Source organism: Eptatretus burgeri, chromosome 3 (assembly GCF_056783735.1).
Source record: "Eptatretus burgeri isolate ZD-2024b chromosome 3, Ebu_testis_v1, whole genome shotgun sequence".
NCBI classification, from domain to species: domain Eukaryota; kingdom Metazoa; phylum Chordata; class Myxini; order Myxiniformes; family Myxinidae; genus Eptatretus; species Eptatretus burgeri.
In genome coordinates, this window is record NC_140963.1 from 8,076,599 (window position 1) to 8,103,640 (window position 27,042).

General features: G+C 43.1%; 1 protein-coding gene across 1 annotated transcript in view; it reads right to left on the reverse strand.

Moving 5' to 3' along the window:
• The window catches only part of LOC147029364 (polyunsaturated fatty acid 5-lipoxygenase-like), a 129,340-nt gene extending 106,632 nt beyond the window's left edge, over positions 1 to 22,708 (reverse strand). Inside the window, exons 1-3 of the mRNA XM_085872367.1 lie at positions 22,555 to 22,708; positions 18,063 to 18,211; positions 837 to 1,038 (exon numbers count right to left, since the gene is read on the reverse strand). Of these exons, the coding sequence (XP_085728493.1) occupies positions 837 to 1,038; positions 18,063 to 18,211; positions 22,555 to 22,651 (448 nt within the window). The 5' untranslated portion in view covers positions 22,652 to 22,708. The remainder of the gene's footprint in view (positions 1 to 836; positions 1,039 to 18,062; positions 18,212 to 22,554) is intronic.
• Positions 22,709 to 27,042: the final 4,334 nt, after the last annotated feature.

Below are 27,042 nucleotides of genomic sequence, written 5' to 3' on the forward strand. Positions count from 1 at the left end.
CTGTCGTGCCATTTGAAGAGAGGGAAGGTATGTAAAGGTAGCATACACCTGAGACAAACTTAACAAGGTACCACCAAGCCTGAGAAGAGGGAGACAAATTTGAAAGTTCATTCTTGAGGTTTTACAGATGTTGTTTTGTGGCTCTCCTGACACTCACTCACTTGTTGCGGGCTTTCGGAATGCACTAAGATTGCCTTCAGTTGGATTAGCATTCCAGGAAGAGAAGGCAAGTTATATCAGAGCAACTGCTTCACTAGAGCATTCAGTGTACCATGGGTGGAAAAAGGATAGGTTAAACGAAGACGAGATAGAGATAGAGATAGAGATAGAGATAGAGACAGAGACAGAGAGAGATAGAGAGGATTTCTGCAAAAGAATTCCAAGGCTGAGTTAACATCAGGGCCAGTAGATATGGGAGACCAGTCCTGAAGAGCGATGACTCCTTGCAGTCCTGTGTCAATCTGCTCAAGTGAAACGTTAAACTCTGCAGCTTTGAGACAACTCCCTGAGATTATCAGAGAAATGTTGACTTTCATATTAAGTACATGATAACACTTACCCTCAGCTTCATCCACCCATCCTCTGTGCACACGTAATAAATAGATCACCCCTTAATATGATGCTGAATGGTTGAGTATGGTTGGTAAATGCAGTAAATCCTGCATTCTATGATCCCAGAAGGATACTAGAAGGGCATGCCAGAAGTTGCGAAGTGTAAAATTTCCTTAATACATGTAAAATGCAACTCGATATCTTCACGATACAGGTGACATTATTTTCTGCACAGCATGCAAGTGCCAATCCCAATGGGGAAGTACTTCAGTTGAAAGTTTTACCTGTAGCAGTACGAAGCTCCAACATCGGATTGTCCCCCAGAAGCCAGCAGTATCCTGGGAAGTAGGTGATCTTCCCTCCAGAATCTTTCACTCGCACAGACTCACAGTGCCAATCATCCGATATCAGGAACGTTTCCTTTTCAAATCTCACCAGTAAAATCTCACCCAGTTCATCAACACTCTCTACCGTGTAATCATCCACCTGCAGAGGAAGGGGAGGAAAACATCACAGCCATCAGAATATATATATATATATATATATATATATATATATATATATATATATATATATATATATATATATATATATATATATATATATATATATATATATATATATATATATATATAATATATATATATATATATATATATATATATATATATATATATATATATATATAATATATATAATATATATATATATATAATATATATATATATATATAATATATATATATATATAATATATATAATATATATATATATATATATAATATATATATATAATATATATTATATATATAATATATATATATATATATATATATATATATATATATATATATATATATATATATATATATATATATATATATATATATATATATATATATATATATATATATATATATAGAGCCTGGTGTTGGCGCAGTGGTTAGGGCAGCGGCTTGGGATCCAAAAGGTCCTGAGTTCAAGCCCTGTTGGGCCACTGAATTAATACACCAGGGGGTTGACTCAGCCTGTCATCCTTCCGAGGTCGGCGAAATGAGTACCAGTGTACTGGGCCGGTGTATACCCCGGTTAAAATAGGTGTACCATATCCCTGTGTCGTAAGAGGCGACCAGGGTTGCGTCAGGAAGGGCATCCGGCATAAAACATGTGCCAAATCACGATGCGGATCATACGGATGATCCGCTGTGGCGACCCCTAATGGGAGCAGCCGAAAGAAGAAGAAGAAGAAGAAGAAGATATACACACACACACACACACACACACACACACACACACACACACACACGTATTGTATAAAATTGGGGTAATTGGGATTACACATTTTTCAAGTTAAAATAAATTAAAATAGACATTACAATTTAAACAAGAAAAATAGCAATCAGAGATTGCAGGCCCTCTTCAGGACTTATTTTGAGTGGTGTATTGTTTTTTTGGTTTTAGGGTAATATGGCTGCCAACCATGTGGCCCATGATGTCATATGTTCATCATCTTACTCATTCCCCATGCAGGCCCGTAGCCAGGGCTCAGTATTAAGGGGGGCATATGAACTGGATGGGGGGGCACAATTATTATATTTAATATTTTTGATAACCTGGTATACTATTGTATTCATGCAGCATTGACACATCTATCCTGAGGTTGCCGTCGCATACTAACCAAATTGATCTCAGCTTGATTTAATATGTTCCAATGTTTTTGGCCTAAAATTATTCGAATGCAGGAGAGCCGCAACAAATTGGCACATTCACAATGCAAATATTCAATGATTAGACAATTGGCACCAATTCAGGTGCACTTATACAAGGTGTTGTCAAGAATTGGCATTAGAAAATTAATATACCAGAGATACAATGACTAAATGGGGAGGTTGGCACCAGAATCAGTGCACTTTGAAATAAGATACAGTAGGCTCATCTAAGCACCTGTGATCATCACGTTAAACTATCAACAGCAAATACGACCAGCCTGAAGATACCACAAAGTTTGCATTTAAAGCAGTCAATTACACAGAGGTAAGGTTATGCACAAAGCACTAGATATGGGATATGCAAAGCACCAAACACAACATTTAACTTAAACATCAGAAGTACAAAGCAGCCGAGCACGGCGGGTGCTGACCACAACCACACTGCAACCACAACCACACACTCTGTTTCACTGATGGTTGACTTTGTTAATGTCATGATGTGCTGGAGCAAGTGGGGATCAAAAAACGTGCCATTTTCAGGATTCAAGGCAGCGAGTGAACGGGCGAGTTGTGTGTTGCGCTCACTGAAGCACTGAGCGATCTCTCCAAGCACAGTGTCAATTGCGCTGTAAAAAAACCCTCTGCAGTTCCGTCTTGTCATGGTCGTTGTTTTGTCCTGTAGTCTCCAAAACTACAAACTGTTCCAAGTTCTTATGCGTTGTGCGTCTCCGTTTTGGTTGTGCAGGTGTAGAAGTGCGAGCATCGTTGGCCTTGTTCCACAGATCAGTGAACTCATCCTCAGAGCGGAGTTTCTTCACGCACTCTGTAACACTCGCCACCAGTTCCAACCCCGTTAGCAAGTCCATGTCCTCTGCCTGCAAGAGTCTGTTTGGGCCATCTAACAACATCAGCAGTTTTTGTACAAAGATAGCAATGAACATGAAGGCAGGCCCAGAGACTTCCTGCAAAAGCCCAATAACCTTCATCGTCATCTCTGCACCGTAGGCACGCTCTGCATCAATCTCCGTCCGACAGTAAGGATGTGATATCCTTAAAAGATCCTATGATCACAGACATGGTGGCTAAATGTCCCATCCACCTTTGATGAAGAAGTCGTTTTAACCGCTCACCTTTATACTGTGCAGCAACAGTGGGATTTCTGCAGAATTTGTACAGGCAACAACAAACCTCGAGGAAATCAGTGACAGCTTTCTCTGCTGCCAGTGCGTGGATAACTACCAGATGGAGTTGGTGATTTAAGCAGTGCACATAGGGGATTTCTCTTTCCAATATCTCTTGCAACAACTTTTGCACCCCACCGTGCTTCCCAGCCATTACCGAAGCCACGTGGTACACCTGACTTTATATTTTTGACGTGTCAAGTCCTGTTTTTGTCAGCTCTGCAATTATTAGGTCTGTCAATGTTTTTGCATCTCCAGCGTTGGCTGTAGCTATTGTGAGTAGACGCTCTGTTGCTTCATTTGATGCCGATACAAAGCAAATGATGATTGATATGTTCTCACATTCAGTGGGGTCCCTCGTCCCATCCACCTTGATGGTAAACCACGATGTGCCTACTGCTTCCACGATGGCATCCGTCATAACATTACTCATTGTGCAGATCAGTTCATTCTGCATTTCCGGACTAGTATAGCTTGCGTTTCGTGGGATATGCTTTATTATTTCAGCTAACTCGGTGTCTTTTTTGAGTGTGTAGTTTAAAAGTGAGAGAAAGAGCCCACTTTGCCCGTCTGACATATCTTCAAAATTATCAAGGCTCCCTCTAAAAGGTATCTGATTTTCGGCGAGAAATCCCACAACATCTATAAGAGCAGACACATAGTACCGGTTTCTATTTAGCTGGTCAGCATTGAGGAGTGCGGAAATCTCCTTACCACAATCGATGTGCCTCTCATTCTCCTTCCACCTCAAAACACAAGTTAAATGTTCCTTTGAAGTTGTGTGTTTGTGAAACCCCCTGTCTTTCTCAACGGCATGTTTCCAATTCCGGTAGCCTCGCACTGTGAAAGTAGAGTGCACTGGGCCACGTGCGGTGTTAAACTTCCTACATGGATAGCAGAATGCTGCATCTGTCTGCACACTGTATTCCAGCCATTCATTAGTCTGGTACCACGAGAACACAAACGAGCGACTCTTGTTCTGCAACAGATGGCCAGGGTACCGCTGTAGAACAAGTTGATTCGGTCTCTCACTTCCAAGATCATCGGGAAGTGGCTTGACAGTCACACCCGACCCCGAGGCCGCCGCCGAGTGTGGCAACTCGGCTGCCTGCGCTGGGGCTCCAGCCGCAGGGCTGACGTTGCTGGCTTGGCCAGGTTGGCCAGCTTCTGTCGGTATTTCATCGACATGATCGTCTTCTCCTCCTCCTCCTCCTCCTCCTCCTCCAACTCCTCCCACAACATGTCTTTCATCATCTTCATTTTCGTCACTTGCATTTTTTCCTTTTCTGAGCCATTTTCATATATCCATCATCCACGTCTTTTTCTCCTGCTGCAAGCTCGTGCTCTGTGATTCGTCCCTCGCGACTCGCGTCACTAATCTCGCGACTGTTAGGGTTAGGGTTAGGGTTGTGAAGGTCATCATCAATTAAATGATGCATCCAATCAAAAACAGGTTTTAACTGCATAATTTCAAATGTAAGCACGATTGCAAACACAAATATTTTAAATTTTTATTATAAAATTACTTTTGTAAGATGGAGGGTTGTGAAGGTCACGTGGTGCACGTGCACTTCATCTTTAATAATGTAAACTTATGTCTTTTCCTCAATCATATTATCATATTATCATATTATGACTATATTACATTTATACCTAACTTACAACCAATCAGGTAACATGCTCAATAGGGTCTCCATATCGAATACGCTGATTGGCTATTCCTTAAAACTAAATGATTCACGATATATATAACCACCCACAACATCGACATTTGACACGAGGTCTTGGCTGCTGGCGTTGGTGCTTGTGTTATTATCTTTTATCTTGTGGTCTTGGACTGTATTGTCTTACCAATTGCTTTTGGAGATGCGCTGGGAGGCGCACACTTATCTCTTGACTGTTATGCAAAGAAGGATATTATTAAAGAACAGTTTATCCAAGAAGGCCTTATTAGTCACCATGTTGAACATCTGGAATAAGCGTTTTAGTTCACACAGGTGAACTCTTAAACAGCAAGTTCACAGTGGGCGCTCGTCCTTAAACACTAAGTTGTTCACAGGGTGCAACAGGGCATAAATGGGTGGCGTACAAGTGGGGGGGGGGGCACCAGATGCGCCATGAGGGGGCATTGCACCCAAATGCCCCCGCCCCTAGCGACGGGCCTGTCCCCATGACGAGTACTTGCTATGTGCCAAGTTTCAAAAATACAGAGGTCCAAAGTTTTTTTTCCCCCATTTTTCCAATATGGCTGCCTCACCTCGTGACCTATGACATCATAATTATCATTAAAACATTCTGCATGAGCAGTCGCACCAATGGTGAAAATTTCGTCTCAATCCAACAAAGCGGTTGCGGAGAAAAACATGAAAGTTCTGTGTGGACAAACAAACAGATTGACAAACAAACAAACAAGCAGTCATAGACTGGTACTTACGAAATCAACAACTTGACCTCTGACCTTGTCTAATAAAAGCTGTCTCTCGAGAAGGTAGCGACACAAACCAGAAGTTTCTACAATGATTCTGCACCAAACCATCAAAAATCGAATGTTTTGGATGGTTGACCTCACTGTGACCTTGACCTTTGACCGATTTTGACCAAAATGTAATCAGCGCTAGCCATCACTCTCATGAATCACGTGGTGTAATTTGACATTGGTAGCTTCTTCCGTTCGAGTTATCATTTTTTGTATGTTTGACCTCACTGTGACCTTGACCTTTAACCGATTTTGACCAAAGTCTAATCAGCGCAAGCCATCACTCTCGTGAATCACTTGGTTTAATTTGACATTGGTAGCTTCTTCCGTTCTCGAGTTATCTGCACCAAACAATAAAAAAAATCGAATACTTTACCTCACTGTGACCTTGACCTTTGACCGATTTTGACCAAAATATAATCAAGCGCTAGCCATCACCCTCCTGAATCACGTGATGTAATTTGACATTGGTAGCTTCTTCCGTTCTCGAGTTATCGTGCCAACAAACAAACACACAAACAAACAGAGTCTGAAGTCATGAATATACTTACGAAATCTAAAGATCTTTAGATTTCGTAAGTAACAAATGACAAATCAATCATGGACTGACAACTTGGCAAAACAGCACAAAGTAGAATGGCACTCTGTAGAGCGCATACCTCTACTTGGTGGAACAGTTCATGTTTTGTATCAAACTGATGGGCTGGATCCAAACCAAATCCAATCCAATTGTTCTTGTCACCTATTCAACTCATCCACCTTGTTTTGTCATAACTCGTCCACAACCTTTTGAGATACAGTGATATGTTTCGTTTTTGGCACTATCTATCAATTTTAAAAATTAGGCCTGTGTTGACATTTTGACCTCAAAATTAATTGGTCGTTGAATTCAGCGACCTGACTTGAAAATGCTCTTCAAATTTCAAGTCAATCGGATGAAAATTAAGGATTTTAGAAAATTCGGCCCAAATTGGCCTTTTGACCTTTTGGCCTATGTTTACCTCAAAATTAATTGGTGGTTAAACTCATTGACCTGATCTGCAAATGCTCTTCAAATTTCAATATAATTGGATTAAAATTGAACATTTCAGAAATTTGACCGATGTTGGCCTTTTGGTCTATGTTGACTTTTTCGCCTCTGGTAACCACAAAAATAATAGCTGGTTTAATTCAGTGACCTGAAATGTGAATCGTTTTCAAATTTCAACTTAATCGGATGAGAATTGGGGATTTAGAAAATTTGGCCCAAATTGGCCTTTTCGCCTATTTGACCTTTTGGCCGAGGCTTACCTCAAAATTAATAGGTGGTTAAATTCAGTGAGTTGATATGCAAATGCTCTTCAAATTTCAAGTCAATTGGATTAATATTGAGGATTTTAGAAATGTTGACCTTTTGTTCCCTATCGACCTTTTCGCCTCTGGTGCTCTTCAAATGATGAAATTTTCAAATGATGAAATGATCTTCAAATGAAACAAATGAAAATGAGGATTTTAGAAATTTGGCCTATTCGGCCTATTTTGGGTTTACCTTATGGCCTATGTTGACCTTATGACCTACGAGAACCTCAAAAGTTAGAGGTATTGAAATCAGTGACCGGATGTGCAAATCCTGTTCAAATTTCAAGTCAATTGGATGAAATTTGAGGATTATCGCAAATTTGGCTCAAATTGGCTTATTGGCCTATGTAGACCTTTTGGCTCGACCAAGTTTTATGAAGCTTCAATGCTGGACCGTCGCAGGGTCCGTGACATTAATCTCTGAAAATTTCAGGACGATCGGTTGAGCGGTTTGGACTGGAGGCGAGCAGACAGACAAACAAACAAACAAGCAGTCACAGACTGGTACTTACGAAATCGTCAACTTGACCTCTGAGCTTGTCTAATAAAAGCTGTCTCAAGAGAAGGTTTGACCTTTAAAACGGAATTATGTTTGACCTCACTGTGACCTTGACCTTTGACCGATTTTGACCAAAATCTATTCAGCACTACCCATCACCCTCCTGAATCACTTGGTGTAATTTGACATTGGGAGCTTCTTCCGTTCTCGAGTTATCGGGCCGACAAACAAACACACACACAAACAAACACACAAACAGATGGCGGAAGTCATCAAAAGATTTCGTAAGTAACAAGCAGTCATAGACTGGCACTTACAAAATTGTCAATTTGACCTCTGACCTTGTCTAATAAAAGCTGTCTCTAGAGAAGGTAGCGACACAAACCAGAAGTTTCAACGATAATTCTGTACCAAACCATCAAAAAATCGAATGTTTTGGATGTTTGACCTCACTGCGACCTTGATCTTTGACTGATTTTGGCCAAAAATCTAATCAGTGCTAGCCATAACCCTCCTGAATCACTTGGTGTAATTTGAAAATTGTAGCTTCTTCCGTTCGAGTTATAACTTTTTTTGGATGTTTGACCTCACTGTGACCTTGACCTTTGACCGATTTTGAGCAAAATCTAATCAGCATGAGCCATCACTCTCCTGAATCACGTGATGTAATTTGACATTGGTAGCTTCTTCCGTTCTCGAGTTATTGTGCCTACAAACAAACAAACAAACAAGCAGTCATAGACTGGTACTTACGAAATCGTCAACTTGACCTCTGACCTTGTCTAATAAAAGCTGTCTCTTGAGGAGGTAGCGACGCATACCAGAAGTTTCTACGATGATTCTGCACCAAACCATCAAAAATCGAATGTTTTGGATGTTTGACCTCACTGTGACCTTGACCTTTGACCAAAATCTAATCAGCACTAGCCATCACCCTCCTGAATCACATGGTGTAATTTGACATTAGTTGCTTCTTCGGTTCTCGAGTTATCTGTACCAAACCATCAAAAATGGAATATTTGACCTCACTGTGACCTTGACCTTTGACCGATTATAACCAAAATCTAATCAGCACTAGCCATCACCCTCCTGAATCACGTGGTGTAATTTGACATTGGTAGCTTCTTCCGTTCTCGAGTTATCATGCCTACAAACAAACAAACAAACAGAAACGGAAGTCATCAATATACTTACGAAATCTATAGATTTCTTAAGTAACAAGCAGTCATAGACTGGTACTTATGAAATCGTCAACTTGACCTCTGACCTTGTCTCATAAAAGCTGTCTCTGGAGAAGGTAGCGACGCAAACCAGAGGTTTCTATGATGATTCTGTACCAAACCATCAAAAATTGAATGTTTTGGATGTTTGACCTCACTGTGACCTTGACATTTGACCGATTTTGACCAAAATCTAATCAGCGCTAGCCACCGCCATCCTGAATCACGTGGTGTAATTTGACATTGACCTCTGACCTTGACCTTTGACCGATTTTGACCAAAATCTAATCAGCACTAGCCATCACGCTCCTGGAGCACCTGGTGCAATTTGACTTTGGTTGCTTCTTCCGTTCTCGAATTATCGTGCCAACAAACAAACAAGCAGTCATAGACTGGTACTTACGAAATCGTCAACTTGACCTCTGACCTTGTCTAATAAAAGCTGTCTCTTGAGAAGGTAGCGACACAAACCAGAAGTTTCTACGATGATTCTGTACCAAACCATCAAAAATCGAATGTTTTGGATGTTTGACCTCACTGTCACCTTGACCTTTGACCGATTTTGACCAAAATATAATCAGCGCTAGCCACCACCCTCCTGAATCACGTGGTGTAATTTGACATTGGTAGCTTCTTCCGTTCTCGAGTTGTCATTTTTTGGATGTTTGACCTCACTGTGACCTTGACCTTTGACCGATTTTGACCAAAATCTAATCAGCACTGGCCATCGCCCTCCTAAATCACGTGGTGTAATTTGATATTGGTAGCTTCTTCCGTTCTCAAGTTATCTGTACCAAACCATCAAAAATCGAATGTTTGACCTCACTGTGACCTTGACCTTTGACCGATTTTGACCAAAATCTAATCAGCACTAGCCATCACCCTCCTGAATCACGTGGTGTAATTTGACATTGGTAGCTTCTTCTGTTCTTGAGTTATCGTGCCTACAAACAAACAAACAAACAAACACACAAACAAACAAACAGAAACGGAACTGATCAATATACTTTAAAAATCTTTCGATTCCGTTAGTAACAAACAAACAGAAACGGAAGTCATCAATATACTTACGAAATCTCGTAACAAACACACACAAAAACAAACACACAAACAGATGACGGAAGCCATCAATATAGTTACGAAATCTTTAGATTTTGTAAGTAACAGAGTCCGGAAGTGATCAATATACTTACGAAATATAAAGATTTCGTAAGTAACAAAACACACACACACACACACACACACACACACACACACACACACACACACACACACACACACACACACACACACACACACACACACACACGGAGGCAATCAACATACTTGTCCGAAAAAAAATTTTGGCCAAGTAACTAAGAAACGGACCTAAATATAATACCCTCTCCAAATTATTTGGCGAGGGTAATAAACAAAAAGCAAGTTTTACCTTTTTAATTTATTACAAAACAGTGAGCTGGGTGATCGTAAACATATGATTTGCTGTTCGTACTGTACTCTGCTGTAAATAGAAAACACAGGACTTAGCTCAGAGATGATGATGATGATGACCATGCTATTGGGGGGAGGGTCAAGGTTATAAAGAGGTGGATGTACAACTTACAATTGCTGTTAGATCATCGTGAGTACGATGAAGTTGCCTCCTGCATTGCTACATAGAAGAAGGGTAAAACAACCCTGAGCCACCTTGTCCTGGAGCATATCTTCCCTGCTTCGGTAGGAAAGTACCAGATGGCATCCTCTTTTAAAATAATTCCATCTCTTCAGCGTTAAAAACCTGCTCCGGCATAAATGCCTTCACCTCAATTCATTCAATAAGCCATGGTTGAACTGGAGGCTTCGGTCCCGGGTGACTCGTGAAAACATTGGCAAATCTGCAATGCTTTCTCCCGTACATCAGTCCATTCAAAATCCGAGTGAATCTATAATGGTTTCTCCCATACACTGATCCACTCAAAGGCATTTTCAGTTTATCTGGAATTGAAATTTCAGATATGGTGTTGTCATCATTCACAATCCATCTGCCCGTCTCCTATTTCGACTTCTCTGGCCAAACCGCTGGGCTGATCCGGCTGAAATTTGGCAGCAAAGTTCCACTCCTGGCTGGTAACGGGGATTGCAAAGTTTGTTGCAGTCAAATGATTTTAAGTCGGTCAAAATGGCCAATTCAGTAAATTTCTTCAAAAATCTTCCCCAGACCCACCAGTCAGAATGCTACCAAATTTGGGTTAAACATTAAGCCAGGGACCAGATAAGCTCCAGGTGCAGTGGTCCTATTATTTTCTATTTGGTCCTCAATCCGAACATAGAGCACTTTTTCCATCCTTTCAATATGAGGATCACGGGACTGGAATGAGACTTTAGCGCTTTGCTGGCAGGAAGCCTTGCGCAGATATCTGACTCGTGTGGACACACAATTGCTTCATTGCCACACTTTCCCTTCTTGACAATGTATGTAAACAATTGACACATTTTTTTCGGACATCATAACCTTTCTCTGCCATTTGGCATGATTAATTTTGTCCATCGTTTTACATTTGGGAGCCATTATTAAGTGTTGTGTGTCCACTACATTTTGTAGATCGAGAATGACAGGATCTTTGCATGTCATTTCCTCTTCGATGACGATTCATTTTTAAATTTAGCTTCGTTCCAGTATGCTGGCCTGATACTACAATTAACGGTGCAGAGAAACAACAAAAAACTCATTATGGGAGGGAATCGTACATGCAAACAATGACTCATTTTCATTCAAAAACCATGATTGGCCGAAATGAAATACCACGACTAAATAGAAACAAATTATGTTGCCCACGATTGATCAAAACCCATAATATTAGAGATTTACCATGTGTGTGTGTGTGTGTGTGTGTGTGTGTGTGTGTGTGTGTGTGTGTGTGTGTGTGTGTGTGTGTGTGTGTGTGTGTGCGTTGTTGCGGGCCAGGGATCGGGTGAAAAGACCAGTGGGGGAGGGGGGGAGCTATCCCAGGTTCCCACCAGACTCGCCGGAATTTCAGGCCGTCGCACACAGATAATTCCGTGACACGGCGGGTCGCTAAATGACCGTGAACGCCAATATTTCAACCACGTGACTTAGCGTCCGCCGTCTACTTTATCCGGTTACCTAAAAATAACCACGTGATCTAATTACCAGGGGACACGCCCTCAGTATGCCTTGTCCGAACCGGATCACTTGACCGGATCAGATGCAGCCGAGCAAAAATGCCAAGGACGTACCGGGTAAAAGGAACGGATCGTTGGGAATAAAGTCCCGGCGAGGTAAGGATACGGACCATGCTGGATCAATGAAAGAAAATACAAAAACGAGCTGGGAACATTTCTACAAATAATTTATTAACAGGCAGGTGAGGAAAGGTATGTGGCAGAATGAATGCAGTATATTGTTGTGTGTGAGCAGGGATAGGAAGAAATGTGAGAGGTGCGGCAATAATCAAGCAACTTGCAAAAGCAGACACAGAGCAGAGTTATCCTGATATAATTATTGTACAATCTTAACTTAAGTGAGGACAGGCACCGTGACACGCGCACACGTACGCAATCAAGAGGAGTTAATGAAGAGAAAAAGGAGAGGAGATGAGGCTCGCGGTCTCTCAATACCTTGCGCGATTGCCTGGCCGCGCCATCAATACATTTTGGGGGGATGCTCCGCTGGGCGATACCTCCTGATGGCTGGCACATCGTCTCTTGCTTCGTGGCACTTTGTGCAGCTAGCATCGGTCCAGAGAATGAGACGCGACCGTAAGGCATGAAGGGAGGGATTTGGGTGGAGAAAGGCAGAGTCCGAAGCAAGTGGGCGGAATGGCAGACAGGATCAGGTGGGTGGGTGGTCAGCAACGAGGCGGCAAAGAAAGGGCAGAGTCAGCAGGTGAGTGGACGGAGACGGGCGGGTGGAAAAGGTGGAGTCAGCAAGTGGGTCGGTGAGGAAGGGTGGGTGGAGAAGGCGAGTTGTAGATCCAGCATGTGAGAGAGAGAGAGAGAGAGAGAGAGAGAGAGAGAGAGAGAGAGAGAGAGAGAGAGAGAGAGAGAGAGAGAGAGAGAGAGAGAGAGAGAGAGAGAGAGAGAGAGAGAGAGAGAGAGAGAGAGAGAGAGAGGACGGACGGCTTCACAATCTGCCTTTTACAAGCTCTACGGTGCAGGGTGGGGTGCCACCTGAAGCGATGTGTCGTCACCTGAATCGGGCGCTCTCATTGGCCCCGGCCAATGCACAGCCCAGCCGTGATGGCTGGAAGCGGTTCTACTCCACTTCCAGCAATATGGTTCCAAGCTGCGAAATCGTCTCGCTCCGAACCCTATGATATGAATCGCCTTGCACCGAACCCCATGCCGTATCCTGGTGACCTGGTCAATGTGCCTACTCCATGGTGCGCCATGGTGCCCCCTGAGCGATCCGGCCGCCCAGCATGCCTCTGCCTGGTAGCAGCTTCATTGAGGCGGAGGTGCGGGAGGATGTCTGCTGTCCATGGAAGACATTTGTGGCCATCGTGATGAGCGAAGACTGACGGTAAGACGCTATTGTAACCCCATGCACAGACCTGAATAAAGATGTGTGTTATTCGTGCCCCGTTCTGTACAATGATAAAGTATCACGGACTGCGCATGAGTCCGCCATTGTGCACGTTGTCACCGCGCGGGTCCGTCCGCCATCAAGCATCGTGTTCACGGTTATCAAAGGCGGTGTCGTGTGCACGGTGCCAGCCCTGATCTGTGTCAGGAAATTGAGGGACAGGATTGGATATAATTATTAGATGGAGATTCGGATTGAAAAGAGGACAGATATATTTATTAATGGAGATTTGGTTTGAAGAAGAGTGCGCCGCGTGCATATTGTATGTTATTAGCATTTGGTGTGTTGTTTATGTCTCTAATCGCCTGAACAATGGGTGGGGGGTCATCATTGCGCTGCACCTGCTCCATGCAGCACTGGCGTTTATTGTTGGCTTCTACCGCTGCCCTTGGCGTTCTGTGCGGACGCATTCTTACGCGAAGGGTGCGGCTGTGGTATTTACCGATGGCTATCCGAGTGTAGCACCTGCTGGCTCACGTGAGAACCCCTTGCTTGGATTTACCTCAGAAATAGAGAAAAAGGCAGAGTAGGAATGAAGTTCATCGGTTTAATAAGACCTAATTATGAGATTTACACAACGCACTGTCCCGTTCGACCCACTAGACAAGAAGGAAGGGACTATCTGAACGTACATCAATGAAATAACTGACTGGGGACCACTGTATGTTGGCTGCTATTGGTGTTGGAGGGATGTGGTTTCCAGAACCGCAATAATATATATATACTAATAAAAGGCTCCTTTCCCTCCTTCATACATGAACAAGAAAATGTGAAATTTCTAAAGCATGAAAGTTATCTCTTTTTACTGTTTGGAGAATTATATTGAGTGAACAAAAATTGAGGAACGTAACAAAATTAACCAGCTTCATTGAGCTATATGATTTAATGCATTCACTACGAGACCTCGCACCCTGTCCCCCAGAAGGACTGCCTATCCATAAAATTTGCCAGATCTGTGTCAATATTTTCACAGGTTTCGTGAGGTGCTCTTCAGGGAATCAAAACAAATCTGGTTTAAAAAAAAAAAAAAAACATTTGCGTGGACTTCGAACCGATGTACCAAGTGACGTGCACAGACGAGCAGGCAAAATGGCTGATTTTCTGCAATGTTTATTTCAGGGAATCAGCTTCATTGGCGTGTCACTCTTGGAATTGCTTCAGGTAAATAAATAAATTATTATTATTATTATTATTATGCGGTGGGGTGCCACCAATTATAATTGGACATGGTGTGTTGGTAATCGGAATTGGACATAATTTCTATATCGTTTCCTAATCTTTGGAGAATCCCAGAAAACATGACCTCACAACCTTTTGCTTTCAGCTGCTTACCCAATATCCTGTATCTATTTTTCAAAACCTCTGAGTAAACTTTTCCGAAATAATTTGCTCCTCGGTGTTCCACAAACAACTTCTTCCTACCATGACACGATACAATATCGTTTACCCTTCCTTCAATATCTTAACTCCTGCTCCTTCAAAACTGCACAGAATTCCATGTCTCCCATCCTTTCTCCAGAATGAAGAATCCACATATTTAATTATTCCATCACCCACAAAACCTATCTCCCATACCTCAATTATAGCAATTTCTGTTGCTGCACCTTCACCACTACCTACACCCACTGCACCATCACCACTGCTTACACACACTGCACGTCCACCACCACCTGCACCTGTTGCACATCCACCAGCAGCTGCACTTGCTGCACCTCCACCATCAGCTGCACTTGCTGCACCTCCACCACAGCCTGCACCCACTGCACTTCACCACTGCCTGCCCATGCTGCACCATCACCACTGCTTGTCCATGCTACCAGCCTATGCTGCACCGTCACCACTTCCAATATCCTCAGCAACGTCACTCCAACAACTGTAACAAACTATCTACAAATTTCTCACATTCTGCTACTTTGCAAATTATCTATCTGTTCCTATAACCTCGTAATAACCATCCTCAAGTGGGCTATTTCCTCACACTTCCTACAACAGTAAGAACTCTCTGCTTCCCCTATTGTTGATATCGCCCACATTGAGCAACTATCACATTTTATGAATGCCTCTTCCTTTCTCCTTCGGTCTCTATTTATTCCCTTTTTTATCTCCATACTCCCAAGGCCCCAACTGACTTAAATGCTAAAGTTAGCACGAGCCCCCCCCCTTGCTTCTTTCAATAAACTAACACAACTACCCACTAAAACTGTTATGAACACAACTACAGCATTATAAATACAGTCCCAATCAATAAAGCTATGGATAATGACAATGTATGTGACATCATCGGGGGCTTGGATGATATGGGTAAGTGGGGCATAATAGCTGTGTACCACAATTGAAGCGTATTCAGTTGATGATGGTATTTTTGTTTAGAATGAGCATGCTGGGCGAGACTATGCGATCCAGTTTTGCATTTTTAGTCTTTTTGCGGTCCTAGATGGCTCGTTGGTCTATTGGACCAAATTTCATTGGTCTCCATGGCCTTGTGGTATACCTGCCAGCAGTTACTGCTTGAGCATAAGCTTGCCTTTTCACCAAGCCCAGATGTGCTTGGGCGATGGCCGGGATCAGATGTTTGTTATTATTATTACCAAATGATACATCGATTATGATTGTTATTAATATTATTCGCATTATTAATATATGCTTTGTTAGAATGTTATCATTCTTTTTGTTATTTATTTTGTAATAAGAATGCCACGCCATGGAAGGACCGATGAAGCTGCTCAATTCGCCTTAACAAGGTGTGGGTTTAAAACATGGGAATACTTTTGTCATTTTGGCGAATCACATTCCACATCAGAAAGCTCCAGGAGAACTTCACAAAAAACGTCTCCTCTCCAGGGCACGCACGTGCACACACACACACACACACACACACACACACACACACACACACACACACACACACACACACACACACACACACACACACACACACACACACACACACACACACACACACACACACACACACACACACACACACACACACACCATTTATAGTGGATGTGAGTTTTAAGAGGTTTGTTTTCCATTTTTGCTTCATTATACTACTCTCTTAATATGTAGTGCAATATTTATTACACTACGCCCCCGATAATGTCGATTTTATTGAGATGCATATTAATTACTCTCTTAGTACTGAATAGTTGGCTGAGAATATTGTCGTTTCCACACCGGTTAACACTGACCCGGACAGATAGACAAACAGTTCTACCTTTGAGGCGAACATGTACGTAATCATTGGAGATTATAGCAAGTGCGGGATGGAGGACGGAAAAGGTGTGTACCAGATGGAAGTACAAGGGTATATACTCCAACACACAAGGAATAGACAGACACAAGCAAACTTAATAAATAAGGGGTTTTATGAACATAAATCAAATGTATATAATGGAATTATATAAACGTGTAATCATAAAAACGTGAGGTAAACTAAAGCGTTAAGTTGAGACACACAGTTACAAAAACAGACAAGGGGAAAGACAAAATAAAAGCAAATCCCTCCCTCTATTCTGGCACTTAGTTTCGTCCAGAGATTATCCATTTAGGAGCTTGGGGATCGAACCACATTGCCCTGCGTTGGAAACCACACCCAAAATGGTACTGAACCACTCTCTAAGTGGGAAACGTAAGTGGTAATTCACGTGGGTGGTCCTCCTTCGTTAAGGGCTCACAAACCTTCGTACAGTTTCTTCTCAAGATCGAATGTGCCGACCCCGTTTACTGAGAGACACACTCCTGTTTCTGTTTCTCTGTCTGTCTGTCTCTCTCTCTCACACACAAATGTACACTTCGCGACTCAGCCGAACAGACAACAGCTCGTGTCTTGCTCGAGCACACAAGCAAATTCACATCAGCACAAACACGAGAATCACGCAGCCTTCTTCACCGTGTTGAGGAGAAGCAACCGTAATACCCGTCTTCCAACCACCATCTCCTCACTCTCATTCCTTTTGACGTCCACCGATCAATCAAAAGCCTTGGTGCATGGCCTGTTCGTTGTTGTTGTGACAGCGTCGTTCCTTTTTAAAGCCGGCTTTGTAAATGCAAAAAACGTTGGAAAAGGTCACAGGGAGCGATCACATCCTGGTAGAAATTGGCCTTAAACCGAACACAGGACTGACCCCCTCCCCTGGTGCAATGACACGTAACGGAAGCTGACAGTTTTCCTGACTTAAATTACATTGAGATGTCTCTTGCTCGTCCAGACCATGCTCCCCTATACAATCCTACCTTTGCTTTGAAATTCCTCCATCTACCCCAGAAACATAACAAAATGAAGCATAACATGTGTGCAATGAATTTGATTGCCTTTATCTGTGGTTGGTTTCATTTATCAACCTCAAATCACGTATTGCAGAGGGAGGGGTGTCATGTGATACTGTTAGCACAAGCTCAGATATATCTTATCCAGTAAAGGGTTTTGTTGGCAACTATCTTTCATTCAAGTCCGGTCATGTTGGAGATAAATATAATAATGAGTAATGGGGAGAAACTCACAGATCCACGTTCAAAGTCTTTTCCATAATTGTCGAGCAGAGTTCGCTCGCTCTCGCCATGCTCTCCAATCAGCGTTGCATACAAGTAATCGTATGTGCCTGCATCGTCATGATCACTCGTTGTGATTGTTAATGTGTAGTTCATTATGTCTGGGAGAAAGGAAACATAACCAAAATGTCTATTGTGGAGATATGTATCGATGTACACACACTCATACAATGCCCAGCAGGAACTTCATATCGTTTCACCATTGGAGCTTGCTTAAAATAATATCGTGATGTCCAACAACAATAATGCAACTTCAATTCAATGTCGGTTTGATGATGTTGGTGATGTGTACAAATCATCACACATATAAAGCTCTTTCTAATCATTGAGTCACTGACATAAATGTTTCCTTCTTACATCACATCACATCACATCAAGGTATTGGAAAGTAGGTTTTGTCCTGTGATCATCCTGGTCGACACATCAGGGTTGTATCCAACTCAACAACTGCGGTGCACAAACACTGCACTGCAAGAAGTGGCCCAGAGAGCTTAAATTTTGCATACTGATGGAACTGAAGCCAAAATCCCAGGGAAGAAAAAAGCAAAACTGGCGGAAAATATTCGCAAAGAAAAATATCCATAAGATTAAAAGTCGGCCAGTGTTGCACCTCTCATGATTATGGCGGATCACGTGACTGAAGACAATGGGACATTGCGAGCTTGCACAAGCACGATTGCCCCAAATGGGTGCTAGTGTTATTTGGTCTGATGGTGGTGTGATTCGTGAAGTGTCTGTGGGTCTGTGTCGTTCCCAGGACGATTTGCATGGGTTTGAACTCGTAAACAAACATTTTCGTTTACAGACGGTGTCCACCAGTAAGTGTTCACAGTGCAAGTTTGAAGTTCTTATTGCATGCTTACATTTACAGTTCGACCGATCATACTCCCTGTTTTTCACCATTCAGAACAAGTTTTAGTTGCTGCTTAATCTACCTGTATTCACCACCATCCACATTGCTGTAAATTAACCGGGAAAGAAATAAATATCGCTTTGTCCATAAAAATTGCACACACATACAAGACGGTGCATTCGGAAATCCTCAAAATACAAATGAGATTGCCAACAACAATTATCCAAAAACATCAAAATAAAGAAAAAATTTATGATTCCCTGCGGTTTTCTATCACCGTGATGGTGAAGTACCCCACCGAGGGATTCCCTGGAAGAAAGGGGATGGATACACAGAAGGGCAAGGCTTGCCTGGCTTATTTGGACCCACCGCACTTGGTCCAGTCTGGGGATGAGACTCAGAGAGAAGGAATTTATGCTTCACAGCAGCGCTTTGACTTCACAGTAAGACATGGCTTCTTCATCCACTATTAAAAGCATGCAAAATTACTTATCCTGTGTTGTACTGCACTGTGTTTATCATCAGGTGGGGAATTGAACCCAGATCTGATATAAAATCGCTATCTCTCTCTTGCAGCCTATTATGTCAATAACTACAAGGCTAAATTCAATCACCATATCAAAATAGAGACAAGCTGGCTTTATACGATAACCCAAATTGTTTCTGTTGTTGACGACGTGCAACAACATGGGGGCAGATACAAAGATATGAGAATTACTGTTTGTTTCTCACTTCGGTTTATCAGTTCCAGATCCACCACTTAACGTTCCTCTTTGACTTACAATCATAAACTCTGACACTTGGTGTTACCTTGCAACCCATTACAACATAAACAAAAGTTTTATTTTATAACTTTTGAATATCTATATCTTTAAAACAGATCTGAGTCCGAGTGTGCCAATGGAAGCCGCACGGTGTTGGAGGGGATGTGGTGTTCATGAGCATGATGCTGATGTCATGTCACCAATATTTGGTCAGAAGGGCCATTTAAAGTCATACATGTATTTTACACTAATAAATGTCGTGTGTGTGTGTGTGTGTGTGTGTGTGTGTGTGTGTGTGTGTGTGTGTGTGTGTGTGTGTGTGTGTGTGTGTGTGTGTGTGTGTGTGTGTGTGTGTGTGTGTGTGTGTGTGTGTGTGTGTCCTCCATAACTCCAAAACCATAAAACCTAGTAGCCTGAAACTTTGCAACCATAATAAGAAAATTCCAAGTCGGTGCAAGAGTGAAAATTTGGTGTTTGTGTTAATTAAAACACCCCTTTTGAAGATAATTAACTTCCATATTTAATTACTTGCAAATACAACCCATTGCTTTGCTGATGGAGCGTATTAAGGAGGGGGTTGAGAGAAGAGGGCGGGGAGGGAGAGAGAGGAAGAGAGGAAGGGGAGAGAGAGGAGGAAGGAGAGAGAGGAAGCTATGAAGGGGGGAAGAGTGAGGAAGGGGGGGGAGAGGTGGGGAGAGATATGCTGTACCGTAGGAGGGAGGGATGTGAGGCGGGGGTGAGAAAGAGAGAGAGAGAGAGAGAGAGGAGTATGAAAAGAAAAACGAAGAGAGAAAGGTGAGGGCTGGAGGTAGGGTTAGTAAAGAGAATATGTTATGCTTCAGGACTGAACACACACAAAAACAAACTCATGTAAGAACAGCTGTACACACAACGACAAAACAGAGCTTGTCAAGTAATCCGTTGACACATCTGCAAAAATTTGATGTTCCAGTTCCAGAAAAATTGTGGGAACATGAATGAAAAGTAGTAACTGAAAACATGGAAGACCTGAAAAAACTGAAAACATTGAAGTTTGACTGACTCAATCGATCAATTTCCCGACCCAGATCTCAACCAATGGTACTCCATCTCTTCTGGATCTGATTTTGACAAATTTCCCTGAAAATATCTGCTGTTCTTTCACCGCTCCAATCGGTTCTTCTGATCACATCCTTGTCAAAGTGGACATCTCTCTGGCTGTTATTAGAGAACCCCCTCACCACCGTCGAGTCTGGTATTTCACTCAAGCCGACTGGCAGGGCCTCCAAGCAGCCATTAAAACTTCTAGATTGGTCTCCCATCGTGACTTTCTCAAACATCAACTCATCCTGGGAATTCTTTCACAGAAACTTGCTCTCCCTCATGCACAGATTTTACCCCTCTCATCTTCAGTTATCCTACCCTTCGTCCCACCCGTGGTTCACTGAAGCTTGTGGTGAGGCAGTTGTCCTGAAACAACTTGCCTTTGCCTCATGGAAAGCAAACCCAACTGAGGGTAATCTCAGTTCCTTACATAAAGCTCGGAACAAGTGTGTATCTACCCTCAGGAGAGCCAGAAAACAACATCTTTCTAAACTCAAGTCTGAACTTTCAAACCTCTCTCCCTCCTCCAAAACCTGGTGGTGTCAAATCAAATCAGTTTCTCGTGTATATTCCCACTCCATCACCTCCCTTACCTCAAATGGCGACACTGCTGATACCACACATGAAAAGGCTGAATGTCTAAACTCAGTGTTTACAGTTATATCCTAAAGGGTTATTCTAGAGGGTTCTCAAGGGTAATTCTATTGGGTTTCGTTCGTTTCTCAGCTTTCCTTGCCTATTTCATATTTAAAATGCCAAATTGAAACACTTTCTTCGAACATGGGTGCGATTTTATTTCATTTTATTTTATTTTTTACTCTGTGCCTATTTGGTAGTCACAGAAAATTAAAAATCATTCCAAACACGAAACTTACTCTTGTTAATGACATCCTAAAAGGACACGAACAACACGTTTGAATAACTAAAATAATGTGTTAAATAAGGTGGTGTAAAAGACGCAGCATCAGCGGTGATAAACTTCCAAAAATATTTTTCACAACCTCTGAAATCTTTAATTTACTTCAATTGAGTTATAGACTTGAACACTACAGAACACAAATCACCTTATCGGCATTTTTACAAACCTTCCGTTTAGCAGTACTTTAACAAAATATTACAGCATTTCACATCATCTCGACCACTCAAATTTGCCACCCTCAGAACCCGCCCATGTCCGTGTTTCTCAAGACTGCGTGGGGTGGGGTGTTCTATGAACTCTCCAGTTTATTTATATTTTCGTTTTAATATGTTATTTTCTGTGATTTCTTAGTTTACACGTTTGTTGTATCTTTGTATTGAACCAGTTTGTTTGTTCACTTTGATTCATAATTGATATCTCTCATCAGTTCTGTTCCTGTTTGTTCTTCCAACACTCCAAATTGGTTTGTGCCATGTTTGCAGACATGAGAACATGAATAAATACTTAAAAAAGAATAAAAAAAACCTTCCCTTGTAATATTCCTTATGAAATGCCATCAGGATACTCTCGAGGTTCCTCTTTCAAGCTCTTGAACTGTGTTCTGGAGTTTACTGAATTGTAACCTTTTCATCCAATGTTACCATTTCACAAATGTCGGTATATACTGTTCATACAAACAATACCGTTGTCTTACTTACGACTGCATGCTTCTGTCCACATATTACACCTGTCCCATTCACATTTATCGCACAAGTAAACTTTCCTTTGTTCCAGGCTCTTTTACTTTTGGCAACACAGTATTGATAAATCACCAAGAATAGTCACCTGTTTGATGGCGTCCTCTGCTGCTGTGTCTCCAAGTACAGGTCCTTGAATGGCAGTTCCAGGTGTATTTATACACAGGTAATGTTGGGATTTGCATGATGTCGCTTCAGTGTCATCAGCATTTCCTGATTCAATGAGCTTAAAAATGTTAATCTGTCATGCCAAACAGCTCCAGGTTGAGTCGAATTTATGATTACCCTGCAGAGAGAACAATTAAAACTTAACAACAAACGGGTTCGGTTGTGAATGTTCTTGAGCCAACTATGCAGGTAATCTTGTTTGTATATTTAGTGTCTTTTGTGCAAATGTCTTAAGACTAAACGCCGATCCCCAATGAGGACACTCAAATATGAAAGTAAGATTTTGAAGACCTTTCTCAAATGATGATACTCACATTTGATGCAATGGTTTAAAACGACTTAAAAAACGACTTTAAAAACGATATGCCATGTTGGTGCAAACCTGTGCTGTTGGCATCCATCTAATTATTCATAAAGGTTCACTGTAGTTTGGCTTTTCCTGTCCCTGTTCCCGTATTCACCTCTGGTTCATGATGCAGGAAACCCAGGTTCAAATTCCATGTACTATAAGGTGTATGCCTGGTGGTGGCTTAACGGTTAAGGTGGTTGGTTTTGGATCTTAAGCTCCTGAGTTCAAATCCTAACCATGACAAAATAACACCAACTGGGTCAACTCAGCCTGTCATCCTTTTGATGTCAACAAAATGAGTACCAGATTGTTGTGGCGAAGAGATCACCAACAGTTGATCTGGGGATAGCAGTGGTGCACCCCGATACCCAAGTGTAGTGGAAGGAGCCAGTGAAAGAGAAGCCTTTGGGTTGCCTCTGACTTTGGTCAACATCTTATCTTACCTTACTATAAGGTGTTGTGCATTGTCCAATAAAGTTGTAATTCCTTGAAAAGTACAATTCAACCTCATCACGTCTTTGTCTTGCATTTGATTTACCTTCATGGTCCTCCGTGAGTGTTTCATCTTCAGAAAAAAAATAAAAAATGAGCAATACCCTTGGGTGCTCACCTGGATGTGGCTGGATACGATAACCACGGAACCACTGGTTGGCAAGGATGACCCACAAAATATATAACGAAGAAGAAAGTAAATACCTATATGGATTTTTTTAATGCAGTGAACAAACTTTGGAACATCAAGGGTGACAAAGGTTGCACCCTTCAAGTTTCATCGAAATTGTGCATGTGATTTCAAAGAAGAAAACAAATAACTTTTGTGGGCCTTGAACAAAGGCGCAATCTTTGAGTTGAGCGCAAAGGTGCAAACACAAATAAACAAGACCATTCAGTTGAGGGCAATGCTATACCAGGGAGCAGGACTATGCTCACACCTCCTTAAAAATCCTCTTTCGTGAGAAGAGAAATCACATGAAGTCATTTGTGATGGATTCATATTGTTGCGAATTCGCGCCCGCCGGCATGCGGATGGCCGCGTCACTCGAATTGGGGCACGTCGCCCACCGGACGGACAATTCTGTCATGACCCTCTTGGAACAACGCTGGGAGCTAGTCACGGGTGGGGGTTTAACCCCACCATGACCGTACCAATTGCCCACCCGAGCAGGATAGGGTTGCTCGCCAAATTCGATCTACCGAAGTACCTGCATGGATGGTCGACCGGGCGATTGTACCACGCCACAGGCCGACTCCGGACACGAACCGCTTAAGCGGTCCGTTCCGTGTTACAGTGATAACCGAGCGGTGTTATCGTCGGCCTTGACGGTTCCGATTAATTCCTGGGATGTTGCACCCACTACAAACCCCTTTCCGTGATGCAAGATGGAGGGTCAATAGAGAAAAGGCAAAGCGAAACGGGCACAGTTCAACAAGCAAGCATTTTATTCACACGCACACACAGATAAGCACGTAAGGCACATATTTACAGCAATACACAATCAAAATGCACATAAAGCAATTAAAACAAAAGAAACAATGCAGAGCTACAACCGAATACGCATACACACGGCAACACTTAAACAGTTCTACTTTACGAGACACGGCGCCACAAGATGCATACAAAAACCCCAAAGAAAAGAAAGAAAGATGTCGCGACTTCCCTTTGGCTGGTGAGTCCCTCTCCCACGACCATCAGGGTGGTCGCGCCGGCCCCGACCTCTCTCGCGGCCGGCGAACCCTCTCCGGCACTCCCCATCCGGACGCACAGGTCCACCTCGCAATGGGCGCCACCGCGTCTCCCATCCGTGCCTTCGTGACAGGGCTGCTCGCCAAGGCGCGGGCACAGGACCTCTTCCTGAAGACCAACTCTCCACAAAAACCAACCGAACAACCAGCCAAGACGAAGAGGAAGAAAAAGCGCTCCTTGCGCCCACCTGTGTCCATCTTTTATCGCCCGGGACTCCACCCTTCACCCCGCCCTGTTCTCGGATGCACCTTCCTTCGAGAGGGTTCCCCAAAAGGGCATTCCCTCACGCTTTCCCTCCACCCCGCTCCGTCCGGGGGCCGAGGGAGTGATTTTTTTTTTTTTTTTTTTTTTTTTTTTTTTGTATACCTTGGTCGAGGCTCGTATGAGAGCTAACACACAACTCACAGCAAGGAGGCATGAGACAAGAGGGGCGGGAGTGGAAGGGACAAAACATTGGGGAACAGACACAGGTGAACTGTGGAAGGGAGAGGGATGGGGATGGGACGGGGAACATGGCGAGGGGAAGATGGACATTAAAGGGACTTTCAGGAAGGAAAGCAGGAGAATTGAAGGAAGTGGGCTTGGGTGGATTATCGGGGGTAGAAAAGATCGAGGATTTGGATGGGGGAAGATAAGAGGTGGTGGTGAACAGCTGTTTTGAAAGCCTGGAGGGAAGAATGGGAAAGAATAGAGTGAGGAAGTTTATTCCAAAGGCGGGAAAAAGAGGAATGAAAGAGTGAAGATGAGCAGTGATTCGTGATTTTGGTAGTTTTACCAGAAGGGGGTTGTTGGCGGACCTTGAGCGCCCTGTGGAAATGTGGTTGGGACAAATCACAGAGAGAGCAGGGGGGGCAAGGCTGGAGAGGAGTCGGTAGAAGACAGAAAGACCACCGACCAACCTGCGGTGATTGAGTGAGAGGCCCAAAGACTCAGCTTCATTGCGGGAGATGCCAATGATCTTAAAAGCCCTGGTTTCGACAGCGTGAAGTCGAGAAAGGTGGGAGGCAGGAGCACCAGCCCAGAGGGGAGAGCAGTACTCCATCAGGCTACGGACAAAAGCTTTGTAAGTGGTCAGGAGCTCAAGAGGGCCGAGGAAGGACTTGCACGACGGAGGATTCCCAGTCGGCGACTGGCTTTTGAGGCAAGGTTGGAAATGTGACTTTCCCAGGAAAGGTCATGGCAGATAGTGAGACCCAGAAGCTTGAAAGAAAAGACTTCTTCCAGAGGATTGTTGAGAAAGTGGATGGGGGGGTTTTGTAAACGGTCCTTTCTAAGAGACATAGTGAGAGTGTGAGATTTGTCTGGATTGAAAGACATGTTCCACGTGTTGGACCAGTTTGTGATTTTATCCAGATCTGCAGTGAGCGAAGAAGCTGCTGCTTGCCGGTCTGAGGGATGACAGATGGTACGGCAGAGGGTGGAGTCATCGGCAAAGAGAAATAGAGGATTTTCCAGAGAGTCCGAGAGATCATTGATGAAAACCAGAAAAAGAACAGGGCCCAGAACGCTACCTTGAGGAACTCCAGCCTGCACAGGAAGAGGGGATGAAAGAACTCCATTTAGGGCCACACGTTGACTGCGACAGGAGAGGAAGTCTGCGAGCCATGAGTGGAGATGGCCTTGAATACCATGGGAAGAGAGTTTGGTGAGTAGGGCAGGGTGCCAGACTGTGTCAAAAGCACGTGATATGTCCAGGGATACGGCTCGGATTTCCTGTCTGGCATTGAGGACCTCCATCCATTGATGGGAGAGCAGTAGCAGCATATCTAGGGTAGAGTGACCTGGTCTGGAAACCAAATTGATGATTGGAAATCAAGCCATTGGAGAAGAGGAAGGATTTCATGTCTGAAGCGATGATGGATTCCATAACCTTGCTGATGATTGGGAGAAGGCTGATTGGTCTATAGTTACAGGGATCTGTTTTTGCACCTTTTTTATGCAGGGCAGTGATGTTAGCAGATTTCCAAGCAGATGGCAGATGACCTTGGGAAAATGAGAGGGTGAATAGAACAGAGAGAGGGTGAGCAAGAGCAGAAGAGCAGGCTTTGAGGACACGTGGGCTGATGCCGTCTGGACCGGCTGCAGAATCTGACTCGAGGTTTGAAAGCAAGCTCTCCACCTTGTCAGGAGAAAAGGATACAGAGTCCAGGGACAGTTGGGTGCGACTGGGTAAAGTGGGTAGAGATAGTGATGGGTTTGGGACACAAGATTTAGCTGCAAACACCGAGTTTAGACATTCAGCTTTATCACGTGTGGAATCAGCAGTGCGGCCATTTGAGGTAAGGGAGGGGATGGAGGGGGAACATACACCAGAA